This window comes from Amyelois transitella, chromosome 5 (assembly GCF_032362555.1).
Source record: "Amyelois transitella isolate CPQ chromosome 5, ilAmyTran1.1, whole genome shotgun sequence".
Taxonomy (NCBI): domain Eukaryota; kingdom Metazoa; phylum Arthropoda; class Insecta; order Lepidoptera; family Pyralidae; genus Amyelois; species Amyelois transitella.
In genome coordinates, this window is record NC_083508.1 from 9107180 (window position 1) to 9122019 (window position 14840).

The 14840-nt window shown below is 33.9% G+C and overlaps 1 protein-coding gene across 1 annotated transcript in view; it reads left to right on the forward strand.

Moving 5' to 3' along the window:
- The first annotated feature begins 743 nt into the window (after positions 1-743).
- The window catches only part of LOC106134836 (ras-related protein Rab-37), a 44483-nt gene continuing 30386 nt past the window's right edge, over positions 744-14840 (forward strand). The window contains exons 1-3 of the mRNA XM_013334977.2: positions 744-1069; positions 7843-8007; positions 10224-10334. Coding sequence (XP_013190431.1) covers positions 1064-1069; positions 7843-8007; positions 10224-10334 — 282 coding nt within the window. The 5' untranslated portion in view covers positions 744-1063. The remainder of the gene's footprint in view (positions 1070-7842; positions 8008-10223; positions 10335-14840) is intronic.

A 14840-nucleotide genomic window follows, 5' to 3' on the forward strand; every position in this document is an offset into this window, starting at 1 on the left:
TTGTTACAAAATATTATTGCTACGACAAAAAATGCAGGTTTATCAGAAAATGCTCCTTTCTTACGGGTACTAACAGGATGGAGGCCATTACCATTGGATCTAAATATGCAGTCATTCATTCAGCATTATTTATTTTATCAACATTAAAAAACATAGATAAAATCACGCCTTCTTCCCAAAGGGGTAGTAGGCAGAGACTACATCTTTTCACTTGCTACGATCTCTGCATACTTCTTTCGCTACATCGAATAACATCATAATAATGAAATTAAAAGCGGAAAAATCTTTATAGTAAGGTCATTACTAATTCAGATAAAAACTGACTTCTCGAAAGTATACCTATAGGTATATAAAGCATCTTCATATTATACATATCATTATATCAAACAATGTGAATTATAAAAAATATTTACTGTTTGATTATTTTGACTCGAATCTCTGATGACGTTGAAACATCTGATGCTTATTTGGCTTAATGTTTCTGTATCAAGTTAGTTTAGCTATGTTTCGTACAAAGCACCGTTAGTACAATCCTCAAATGCTGAATGTGGAAACCTCTATCTCCTATGTAGCCGTGAATTTCACACATACGAATCCAATCATTCACCCTACGCACACAATCAAATGTTATATCTACAACTCTCTCGGGACCCATGCCGACAATGTTGTATGTCGCACACAAGCTTGTGAAAACGCGGGAAATTCAACCTTAAAGCTATGGTGTACTTTCAATGTGTCCTACATTTACCGATCCGAAAGATAACCTCAAATTTTGAGTTTTTGACCCGTAGAGATCATGTTACGTTGTGTTAAACGTTTCAGTCGTGTTTTCAGGCAATGAAAAGTGATATTAAGACGTGTTTCAGTAGTTATTTGAGTTAGTTATTGTGTACCTTGATTTGTGTGAGTGTGTATTGAATTTGGGGAGGATCTCACGACTCTGTGTTGTTTGGTCTCATGTCTTGGATTAAGGGATGTGTCAGTTACATAGTGAAGTCGTGGTAAATTTATGATAGTGTTGTGGTTGTAACAAAAGTGGGGGCGAGGTCGATAGTCGAACGAAATGAGCGTAAGTATTCTATAGTATCTACCTAACCACCAAACCAACGGTAGCATTATTTTTTAAATACATACCTACTCATTTGCATTTAGTTAACATTCAGGGTACAGTTTGCTACAGTTTTTCATTAAAATAATTAAATATTTACAAAAAATACTAAGATATGAATGTAGGTTAACATTAATTTATTGAAGTAGTAGGGATCCAATATCACAATAACGTTAAAGTTAACGTGTACCTTTATGGCATTGTTAAGTTTTAAATAGTAGGTCTGCTAGTTAAATAAATAAAAAGTTTGATAAATACCTGCATGAAAAAAGAAAATTGATATATAAGCTACAAAAAGGCTACTTTTGGAAAGAAGATGAGTATAATCACCATCGTAATAATCCTCGCCAAAATTGGGGACAATCTGGTAAAACACATGGTCATGGTATTTAAACGAATTTACATGAAAGGATAGGTTGGCCAAGTAAGTAGTAGAAGAAGTATGCAGGGATCGTGGCAAGTGGAATGATGTGGTCTCTACCTATGTCGCCGGGAAAGAGGCGTGATTTTTGGTCTTGTAACAATCTTGTGACGTTAATAAGTTATACCATGTAGGTATCAAATTTTAATAATAGATCTATTCTATTCTATTCAATTCTTGCGAGGGTAAATAAAAGCAAAAGCACTGTGAACATTTACTGTAACGTGCTATTAATTAATTTCTATGTTGTGCAGCAAAAAATACGGCTTCTTATGCCTTACTTAGATTTATATATACCTATGGATTATTTTTAAGCCGATGCCGCCGATGGGCTATTAATATACTTACCTGTTACTATTTCTAAATTCCAAGTCAAAGTTCCTGAGATAACTCAATTCTAATCATTTACCTAATGATTGGAATCAGGAACTTTGACATTGAGTCATTCAACAAAAACACTTTGAGTTTTGTGACTTTTGGCTCTGTTTACCCCGTAAGGGATAAACACGAGATATTACGAGTAATGATTGAGAATTAAATAAGACATATCTACTTATGCACGATTAGGTACTTCTTGTCATTTATTGTGTGTATAAAAATACATATATTATGTGAGTTTAACATAACCGATGCGAAATATTTTTATACAAGTTTATTTCAGTAATAACAAACTAATTCCTAAACACACCATGACATGAATCAAGACCGCAATGTTATATAATTCCTAGTTTCTAAATAGTTAGGTAATTCCTAGTTATATAACTTATATATGTTTTTCTAGATGGCGTTACTTTCCTCGACTTTAATATCTACGTATACCGAACTTATTGATGAAAGAGATGAAAATAGCTCTTTAGAAAACGAAATACTGACGTTAAAAATAACACAGAAACATTAACAATTTAACTACAAAAAATGTTGATTATTGTATTAAGCAATGTCAATTTAAATGGCAAATACATTTAGACTGGTCTCATTTTGGTTATCACTTGAGTGTTAGTCTTCTAGCGTTTTCGAAGTGGATTAAATTTTCACGGAAGCGAAGACGCAGGCAACTGTGCTATTATCATAAATATAACACGTCGAAATTTGAAGGTACAGATTACTGAACAGAAATTCATTAAATGTAATTAAGTAACTTCTTGAAATTTATTCAGTATCTAATGAATATTGGATGAATGAATACATTGAAGATAATGATATTATGTTTCCGTCAGAATCAATAAGTAAGTATCAGAGATACGTTTATTTTAATGTTACGTCTAAGTTATAATTTAAAATATTAAATTAATGAATGTTTATGAAAGTAAACTTTTACCAAAGCAATGATTTGTTATAAGTTTACCTATAGCAGCTTGGATGATGGTAATTTGGTTGTAACAGTGTCAAAGAATTTCTTTATATAAAAAGTAAAAAAATCGGCTAGTCTTTATAACAAAGTAAAAGGGGTAGTTATAAATATTACTGTACTTTTACTACTGACTAAAACTCAAATATAATACATAGTAGACCTATTCTTTTTCTGTGCGTAATTCCATCTAAGTCCAAACCTTGATTTTTGAGTTTATTTATTACAAACGAAAATACACATTTAATTTCTTATAAATCTTTATCAAACGCCTACACAGAACTGAGGGACTGTGTTAATAACCACAGACATAGATCTAGCTCGATAACGCTAATATGTAGGTAGGTATCTTGATCAAATTAAGGACGTCCTGGTAAAGGGTCAAAATTACCCGAAACCGCTTGCATGCATGAAGAGAGTTATGAATGTAGATGCAGAGATCGTAGCAAGTGGAAAGAGGTAGTCTCTGCCTACCCCTCCGGGAAAGAGGCGTGATTTTTATGTAAGTATGTATGTATAAAAAAACCAAGCAACATAACTGCTTATTGTAAAATGTGAAGATATAGCTTTATTTTTGCCTAGCTTTCCTCGTAATTTCAAAATCCGTCCGCAACGTGATTGGTATAGGTACCTATATATTATCGTTGAGTAAGAATTTTTTTGATTCAAGTCTCGTTCTTATTTTTGTGTTAGCTCAGTCTGCGTGATAGGTACTTATAAGATGGACACGTCCTCACGGGGTCTAGCTAGAACTATGTCTGTGGTGGCAACTAAAACTTTGTCGGACCCTTGTCTTTTGAATAAAATACGTGACAAGAATAGACAACCCTGCGCTACCAGTTGAATGTGGGGTGACATTGACCTATTTACCCCCGTCTCCGAGGGAGAGATTCCCCCTTTCTTAAAATGCAAAATGTAATTTCATAGTCTACCTACTCTATATGCATATTAGGAGCTGATGGGATTTTTTCCCCATACATTTTATACATCGTAGTGGCAAAATATAGTATGATATTTTATGATGAAATTGCTTGCTCTGGGAATTATCTACTGCTTACAAAATGCCATGAAAATCGATCCAGCGGTTAAGCTGTGGAAGCGTTTACAGACTTTTTCGTGTATGAATTGACGGATATTTTTTATTGCTTTGAATGTTAACATTAAGGCTATATTTTTTTTTTTGGTGGCTGATTCTTAGCGGCAGCAAGTCGCGTATAGCGGCTGTAGTAAATGATTCAGTAAGGAAATATTCTGTTCTGAAAGACGTGGGAAAGATCCATTACTTACAAGACCATTAAAGACAAGAAAGATCAATGATGCGCAAACTTTTGGAGGATCATGTAGGAGGTCGTAAAGTCTCATCTAAATGACTTGTTTTACTTACTTTGTACTACTTACTTGTGTGCTTCGAATTTCAGTCTTATGATAGAAGATCGACTTTTAATGAATTTGTTTGAAATTCTGGACCGTCTATTGTTTCATACTTACTTTTTTCTTATAAATTAGGTACCTACTTATCTAGAGAAATCAAATTATGTCCATCAATAAGTAATTTTAAACTTGCGCGTTGCATACCTACATATACATACATACATACATAAACTCACGCCTCTTTCCCGGAAAGGTAGGCAGAGACTACCTCTTTCCACTTGCCACGATCCCTGCATACTTCCTTTGCTTCATCCACATTCATAACTCTCTTCATGCAAGCTCGGCGGTTTCGGGCACTTTTGACCTGACCCTTCACCAGGACGTCCTTAATTTGATCAAGATATGTTCGTTTAGGTCTTCCCACCCCGACCATAACATACCTACATATTATATTTACTAATTATTTTAGGAAATAAAATATACTTATATTTTTTAGTTCATCACATCACATCAACCAAATCATAACTGTATAATTCTTTAGGTAATAAGTACCTAATATAGTGATCATTTTAACCTTGGCTTAAATGTACTTATGTAAGTACCATTACGAAATTACTCATATTGCAAATTAATTTTATAACTCTATGAAGCCATTGGATGCTATCTATTCTTTATTTTTAAGCTAAATGTCGCAAGCAAACTATTTGAATAAGTAATTTCTAAACGTAGAGTAATAAGTAGGCTTTTGTTTAAATGACTTATTTAATTGAAACTTTGGGTAAATTTCGTCACGCATTACGCTTGTATATTCAGTTCCGACACCTTTCTAAACGCTTTAGAACTAGGGAAATTTTGCTGAAATTCAGTGATTTGCTTTACGTCTCATGAAGCTGCTTTTTAACTTTCTACAAAACGAAGATAGATGGCGCTATCTAGGTAGTGAAAGACTGTTACAGTATATTTTTTTTACCAAATTAAACAAAGGAGTTTTTATGTTATGATGTTTGTTTATTTTACTGCGGATTAAAGTGTTTTTTTTTATTCCTATTGGAATTATGGATTCAGTTGGTGTATGAAATTGCTTTCAGGGTTTAACTTGGTAAATATGCTTAAATGTAAAGACCTGCGTTTTCACATACTTAAACATCACGAAATTAATTAAGAGGTTCTGATTATGCCATTAGTCAACGTATCTTTAAAATATACTGATGTTAATGTTCCACGCTGACGAAGTCGCGAGTAAACCGCTATAAGTACTTATATACAAACAGAGGCTGTCACAATACAAAGAAAAGTCCTAGTTATACACACGCTATAAATTATACTGTCTTACATTAGTAGGTAGGTTCTTGAAAATATACCCATATGAATGTCATGGAGACAATAAAATTATTCGGTTTGTCACGTATGTGTCACGTCACATCCTTTGTCCCGCCTCGTGTTGTATGACGAACAGACAACATTAGTTTGATAATTTTACTATATTACTGAAGTGTGACAGGGTTGGTCGGACGATCGGCGGTAGAAAATGTAAGGTTTTAGAAATAGGGGAAGACTGATAAAGTGATGGACAGCGTAAAGGAATGTACATATGAGTAGAAAAGGATTCGAGTATGTTTTAAGATGACAAGTGACGGAAACAATTGCATAGAATTATACCTACATATTATTCCGACCTCGCGTAAAGACTGGGAAAGGCAAAGACAAAGAAGACTAAAGTGTGACAGGAACCATTGGACTCGAAACGGAGGTCCTTACCCCGTAGCGTGCACATCGTAATAAAAAGCAAAGCAGGGATATTTATCGCGCGATAAAAACGGCGTCGCGCGTGCCATGTTACAGGGGTACACAAAGCGGAGAGAAAATTACGCACGCATAGTGGTGGAGGGTGCAACTCGGAACACGAAGTATGAGAGAGAAAGAAAGAAGGATTTTGGTTACCCATAATAATTAAAGATTTTTTCTAGTTTTAAAATGTAGAAGCCTTACTAAATTAAATTAACTGTACGAACGTTGTATTCCAAAAACAAACAGTAACTAAAAAACTATGAAAGTGCAACCCTATACATACAAAGTTTAATATCTTTATGCTCATAGTCGAATGTTCTAGGTAGACCATAATGGCGTATAGGCGGCACATAAACTTCCTGCATTTAATAGCTATTATAGCTGCGATATAGAATTGTATGAGGAGTTTCCCTCCGTGGCAAAGTAAGCTTGCCTATGAGTCATAAGAACAAGGGTTGTAATCCATGAGAAAAATAACACTTTCTGCTGTGTTGCATTGTGGGTTTGGATGTTTTTCTGTAATTAGGTATACAAAATCATTGAGGTACTTAACCACCATAACACAACACACAAGTCTTGAACTTACTTTAGCTCAATCTCTCTTCTTTGTCAGTAGGTACATACCTTTTATTTTCTCTGTCTGTATATCTGTATGTATGAGCTACTCTCGGAAAATAGTGGACGGATTTTGCACCTGCTTAAAACGTTGGAAAGAGGGTTTTCTGCGGAACGTTAATATCTATAAATGCTAGCCATGCGAAGCTAGGGCGGATTGCTAGTATTTATTAAACAACCTTTGGATTGCTGACAAACATGACCCTAATTCGTACAAAACAAAAATTTTATAGGATCTGTACACCACTCTATTGTACTCTTGATGTGCCGTCGTGTGTACTATCGGATATACACGATAATTGCTCAATATGATCAACAGCTCGCTTTGAAGGGATGAGTTGTGAGCGGCTCGGATCAGGTGGAATTTCATTAATACGAGCCTGTTTGATGCGTGGCTGCCAGGAACCTGAATAAGTGGCTTGTGGAGTTTCCAGGAAATGTTACATATATATATATTAAATGTACGTATGGTATGTTAGACAGGACCGTCGGTGGTCGAGCATAGCACAGGGTGGCATGAGTTAAATCCTATTGCGGTCATGTACCTATCAATGACTAGTTTCTGAGTTATGTGCATTAGTTTACTATTTGAATCTCAATTCGATCATTAAGCCAAACAGCTGATTGTGGCCTATTGGTCTTTTCGAGACTGTGGCTCTGTGTACCCCGAAAGGGATATAGACGTCAATTAGTTTGTTTTCAACTTATGATCTTCTGGTGAAATTAGGTCACCGATCGCGTAAAAACCATATGTAATTACGTTTTGTAGACGTGTTTGAACAATTTGCGACTTTTTGATGTTTCCAATTACCCTTTGAATAAAAAGGGAAATTGGCAGAAATGCTGAAGGCGTCACACACAAAACACCCTTAGGTATATTGATAATTGAATCTCCAAAAGAAATGTATTAAAAATAAAAATTTAAAAATTATTTCCTGCTCATTTTTTGTACTCAAATTTGTTTTGTACCAGGAGGATTGAATCGATCCATTTCGTTAAATTCTGCTGCAATGCAAGCTTTTAATTTTACTGAGAAAATATCAGTCTTTAATATAAATAAATCGAAATTTAAATTTTTAGTACATTTACTCATTTTTTTTCAATTAGGTAATCATCAATATTATTTCTTCAACAAAATTCCTCTCTTAAAAGCAGACAAATACTAAATCATGTTCGTTTATCTTTCTCCAGCAAATGGCCACAGATGACAGCATGAGCGATGACGTGTTCGAGGACGAGACCCTGAAGGCGCCCGCGCAGAGGGGCACCCCCTCCCCGACCGGCTACAGGGACTACAAGCCCCCAGTCGAGACCCCGGCGAAGACTTACGTTGAAGATGATGTTCCTATACATAAGGTAACATGTATACATACAAATATTGATATTTTTAGAAAATCACGCCTCTTTTCTCGAGGGGTAAACAGGGACTACATTTTTCGACTTTCATTTTCCACTCCCTTCCTGCAATTTATAGTAAGATACTCTCAAGATGATGATTTGTATTTATATACCATTAAAAAGACTTAACATTATTAAGTCTTTTAGAAGCTGTGTGCAAAAGTGGGTTCACAAAAAGCGAATGACAATTTTGTCAGTAAGACAGTTATAAGTACAGAAGTGAACCGTACATAGATTGATTACAATGAAAATGTAACTTTTCATAAATTAACTTTTTGTAAATGTTATATTTTAACGCGCAAGCTACAGCCAATAAATTGATAACATGTCATCAGCCATACTGAGTTCTTCATTGACATGGGAGATCGATACAGCCCGCTTCATCCAACCAAATTAAGCCAGCCAGCGCCATTGTAATTAACGCAATCACATACACAAAGTACGGATATAGTACCTCCTTTTGTGGGGATTACACTCTCGGACGGTAGTTATGTACATAGATTTTGAAAAGGGATACCATAGTAACGAAACGCAAGTAGGTATGCTTTGATCATATTCTGTTTATGGAAAATGAAAGGTGACATAATGCATAAGAGTAATTAGTAGATGTATGTACGTACGTAGGAAGAGCCATGGTGATTAAGAAAAGAATTAAGTATTCTACTTCCTCCAAGCCCGGTTGCAACCTCACCACTCTGGAAAGGAGCCCGGAGTACTGTTTTACTATGATTCCTGTATTCGTTGAGACAGGAAGAAATAATATATGTAGTATTATTAACAGTGATTTAGGTAATACGTTAGGTTCATTTGGACGGTTGCGGTGGTCAGATGAGAGTTGTTTCATGTGAACAATTTAGCACAAAATATAGCCTCAAGTAAGGACCGCAACTTGGACTAACAGGAAATGGTGAAGTGACTACAGCAAAGAAAGGATTTTGAATATTTCCAAGAAAGTATTTACGTATAAAATAAAATGCACATGTGAGAAATGAAATGGAGTCCTGTCGAAAGGTCAAATAAAGTGTGTCCTAAATCGACGAGCTTGCATAAAGGTAATGACGAAGCGAAAGAAGTTTGCAGGAATCGTGGCAAATGGTAAGCGTATACTGTCCACCCCTCCGGAATAGAGCCAAATTTTTTGTTAAAAATATATAATTAAATACATACAATATTTTTATTTATTTAACTATTTTCAATAAAATAGGTATTTAAAAAAATGTGGATTTCCTGTTGTTAATAGAGACAACAACTAAAAAAACCGAGCTGAGCTCGAACGCCCAGGTACTGTATATAATATGTATTTTTGTATTTTGTCACTGGCGATGCTCTGTAAACTCGTTGGAACTCATTATAAAAACAAATTGCCGTCGATAACTTGATTCTTGTTATGAAAAGTTTAATAGAAACAGGTAGCCAATTTATTTCTTATTTTTCATGGTCTTCCGCACAAAAGTATGCCGATGATAATGATGAAAATATGTACGAACGTAGGCTAATTAATTAATTAATTATATATAAAGTACAAACACGTTGCAAGGGGAAAGACTTAGACAAATTACAACAATGGTGAAAGTTTAAGTACAAGAAAAAATTTATATTAAGCAGATTCTTCATTCCTCGTGTTCTTAATTAACTGTTTTAATTCCACAAGCATCTCAAAATAAAGATTCATTATTAAACGCCCCTAAATACTTGAACAACATTTTTGAACTCTCATCAAGAAATAACGAGGAAAACAATTCTTTAAGATAAAGGATTTTTTTATTTCATTCCGACGAAAAAGGTGTTTCTAATGTAAATTTGGCTATTATTACGAGTATAATGCTATACGCTAGATATGTGCATGTCTGAATGAGCTATAGCGTTTATAGCTTTTACTTGGCTTCGCAATCATTAAAAATTATATTTACATGGATAAAAGATAAAAGCTTGCTTATTACCCTTGTACCAAATATTTTGTACAGACGTTTAGTCTTAGTATTTCATTCCATTCAGGAGGGAGACTTTAACTACTTGTTATTTTATTATTAAATTATTCTAAAACTATAGAGAAGACACAGGTTGTTAACAGAAATCTTAGATTTAGAAATACATTTATTTATTTATTTTTCCGAATTGTCCTCCATATATAGCGGCTAGAGACTGGCACTTAATTAATTACTTTTTTTTGGCAGACTATACTCCTGGGTGATAGCGGCGTTGGGAAAACTTCCCTCCTGGTGCAGTTTGAAACAGGGAAGTTTCAATCCGGGAACTTCTCTGCCACAGTCGGGATCGGATTCACGGTGAGTGGACAATTAATGCGCAATTTCATTACTGCGTTCGAATTTTAATTTTCTTTATACCTAGGTATAAATAATATTCATAATTTTCATAATATTATATTTAAACTGCTTAAAGCCGTTAAGCATTATTACAATTACAAGCAATAAAAATTATGTACGACCCAAAAATAACATTAGTTTTAAATGACACTTCTATTGTCTTATATTATTTTGATTTCTATAGTCTGTGTTAATAAAATTTTACTCAGGCAAAGACCGAACTACAAACCTAAAAAAACATTTTTATGGTCTGTGCTCTAGTACATCTCATGAAAAGACGCGCTATAGTATAGAGGTATAGTATCTCATGAAAAATCTAATATATTTGAACGCAGCTGTGGAATTTCCAGTGCTCATAGTTTCTGTTCATCAGTACTCGTGAACGTATGAATACTGACACTAAACTATGCGAGAGCCAACTTGGAAACTACTCTTACCTGGCTCATGATGAGTGGTTGCTTTATAAGTACAGTCAGTGGCATATTATACTTACTCATAACAACAGCGACTGTTTCTGGAAATGTAGTTTTGATGAAAACGTAATAAAATTATCATTATGCATATGGCCGTAAAAGCTATACTATATACAATAAATGGTGGGTAATTCAGATATTTTACCCTATTTATAGGAAATAAAATATTTGATATCATTTGTGATCTAGTGTGTAGCAAGTATAAGTTTGGTGTTGATTAATTGTATGAGTTGGTGCATTTAAATAGGTACAGTGAACGGCGTATAATAACTTCCTAAGGGAAGCGTACATCTTCTATGATTAAAATTATGGTTAGATCTCTAAACAGCCTTCTACAATATACCTATATACCTACAGATACAAGGAGTTAAATTTTTACCCTCATGGAGGTCGTGATAACATGTGTATTGCCAGAAATAAACTTAATATTTTTTCATGAAAAATTTTAATGTTTCAATATTTTCCTTCGTTTTTTAATAATAACGTATAACAGTTCGTGAAAGCGCGCATCCTCTACACAAACTACAAAATAAAAAAAATAATTAACCCTAAACTCAATCATTGGTGATGCATGGTTGACACGGTTATTTTGAATTGAATAAAATGTCAAAGTACCTAGAAAGCTATGACATAAAAAATTACATGAAAACAAATTTATTGACGATGTTGCCTTTCCAAATCAGAAATCAAATCAGCAATTGTGATACGATTTAGTTTATTGCTACGTGCGCAAATCCGCGGGGTCGCTAGCATCCTACAAGCAAATGAATCCTGTTAGGCATGTAAAGGGTGAGTCACCGCTAAATATAGAGGAAACTCGGCCATCTATAAAGGGCCCGATTCTGCTTAAGTGACCATGCATGTCGCACTTACCCGCTGAGTTAGCGGAAGGGTGGAAAAAGTGTTTTTCAACAAACACCAAGTGTAATATAGTGGAAAATTGTTATATGATAGGAGATTTTCACGCACATTGATTTATTCTTTCACGTATTATCATTATACGAGTATAAATCACAATAAAATAAGGTTATTGTTTAAAAATGCATTATATACCCAATGTACGCACTGGCCGCAAACAATAATGTAAATATTTTAATTGAAGAAAAAGCACGATATTTTTATATTAATGTTCACAATGATTGTCATGGATAAGATATATATGGAAATAAATAACGAAGGCTAAGAAAGCACTGAATAAGAAACAGTGATACTTATTTTAATGTAGATTATCTGAAGTCTTTTTGGTACCTACTACTCAACCATATTTTAAAAGTACTCGACATTTGCTTACTTACCGAGTTCTTAAATCACCACTCCAAAAATACCGGTACCCGATAAAATCTTAAATTCGTCGCAAACATCTTCGAGTCCCTAATTTAAAATTCCGTTTAATTTTCATTACTCACTTTTCAATATAAACACGGAACGATATTCAATCTTTCAAGAGGCCACTTGCCTGTGATTTCTTATTTACCTGAAACTCGGGATCGGCAGGGTTAAGTTAAATCCGCCGAATTAAATGGACCTCAACAATGCTGCCATTCGTATGGCTTTCGGTTACTATCCAACGAATACGTATTAACGAAATGGGATTCTTTCAGTTTATAAGATGAAAAAGTAATGCTTGCGAGTTAGACCAAGTGATTTTGCAATGGTTTTTTATTTCAGTTACTGAAAGAAACCGCGCCTAAAGGCTCTGGCTAAGTTTTCAACTCGACCGCAATAAAGACATATAGTACCTTAAAGGTGATATTAGAATCCAAGTTATTAAGTTTGTATACTTTTTTGACGTCCATGTTACATCTTGAAACAATTTTAGCCTTATGGTATCAAAGAGACTGACATATTAGTACCTACTGCGGACAAAGAATCATGACAATTTTATTTAACACATTTTTATTGACAAAAAAAGACTTAAGAAAATGTTTAATGTTATACTTACTTTTTATTTCCATCATAAATATACTGCAAAATTCGAGTATGCTCTTAATAATTTAATTTTCTGAGAACAAATAGTTGCTTTGTAAATTGACTGCGTACCTACTTCATTTGGTAAAAGGTAAAATTAACTAATATAATTTCCTTTGAACAGCTTATGGCTGTGATTTGAAATACGACCAAACCTAGTTAATTTTAAGTATCTTCTGTATTTTACTGCATCAAACGGAAATTAATTAATACGTTAATATTAAGATTTATTGAACTATGTAATAAAGATATTTCAAGAAATAAGAGGTACAAGGACTATAATGTGGACGCGACACGACAAGCGAAATATGTATTCTCTGCCTACCCCTCCGGAAATGTGGCATTATTTTATGTATTTATGTATTTTATAGAAGATAAACCTTGAAACTATTTCAAAAATAACAAATAATGACGGAAAACGAATATGAACTGTTTGTTTTACTTTAAAAAAAAACCATTTGGTATAGGTATTTCCAATGAAAAATATTGTATACTATTTCGTTTCAGCCGAATAAAGCTCATTCAGAGCTAAATCATTATTATTTAATGAACATGAATAATATAATTGAAAATTTTAACTCATTGCATATTAAAATTGACAAGTCATATGTTTTAATAAAGTGATTCGTATGGGAAAATTTGTATGACATTATTACGTGTGGGATAATTTTAATATTTAAAAGAATACACTGACTTATTAATTGACAGACACATCAACGACTTACAGCCTAAACTGCTGGGTTTCTGAAAATCTCATAATTATGTAAAGTTAGTTTTACGCAGGCGGAGCCGCGCGTGTACACTAGTGCTCTATAAAAAAACAGTTTTATGAACCTTCTTAAGGCTTATATTGATCCATATCCATCCATACATATATTAAAAAGTGATACATAAATTATCGTGTAACTGACCGATGAGTGTAATTTAAAGATATTGCCAAAAAATCGTATCGATATGAGGGTAAGATCCCCCAATATGGCCAACCGAAGCGAAAAGACTCGTGTTTAGAATATCTATCTGTCTGTATGTTTGTACTTGCATCACGCGAAAAACATTGCTCCGATTTGAGTGCAGTTATCGCAGTTTGTCTGAGTCCAACTTAAAACTTACAAAAAAAATTCCCCCGCCCTTTTAAGGGGGAAATAAAGGGGGTCCGCCTTTTATACTGAGAATGGCAACATTCGTTTCACGATGAATTAAATCACGGGAGAGAGCTAGTGTACAATAAAAATGATTTACATGCAATAAACAGTAGGCTGCAGCGAGCGCCTGCGGCGAATTCAATCTTCGGTGTAGCTGCATTTGCAATTTACCGTCAATTTAACAGTCTACTGATTGACATAGGTATAAGGCAGATTGTAATAAAATATACACATCCAGGAAGATTATTCATAATGTCATTGCATTGTATGTACCTTGCCAGTCATCGCAATAGGCGAGAGGGGTTGACTAGCATTAACTATTATATTTATTAAATCTTATCGAATTAAATTAATTTATTTTTAATTTAATTTCAAGTTCATCATTAAGCCATAAACCCAATCTAAACCTAATAAAGGAAACTTTTATATTCAGGTAACTTAATGTATAATTTTCTGAATTTCCTACACCTGAATTTGACGGATGTGGCAACTGCTAAGCTAGTATATTTTAGTTATTTTCATAGTTTAATGTCATATGGTCTACTGCTTTGGGGATCAGCAGCAGACATACAAACTATTTTCATTTTACAAAAAAGGGCAATTCGATATATCTACGGTCTTAAACAAAGAGATTCCCTTAGAGATTTTTTCAAAAACCTAAATATTTTAACTTTGCCCTCCCAATACATATTCGATAACATCATGCATGTTAGGAAAAACTTAGACTCTTTCAAAAAAGTAGGTGAATGTACTAGTAGATCACTGCGGAACAATTACAAGTTGTCGATCCCAGCACATCGGCTGGCTAAGGTAGGGAAATCATTTCTGATTAATTGTATAAGATTTTATAATAAATTACCAAAAAGTGTTCTTGAAATGAATGA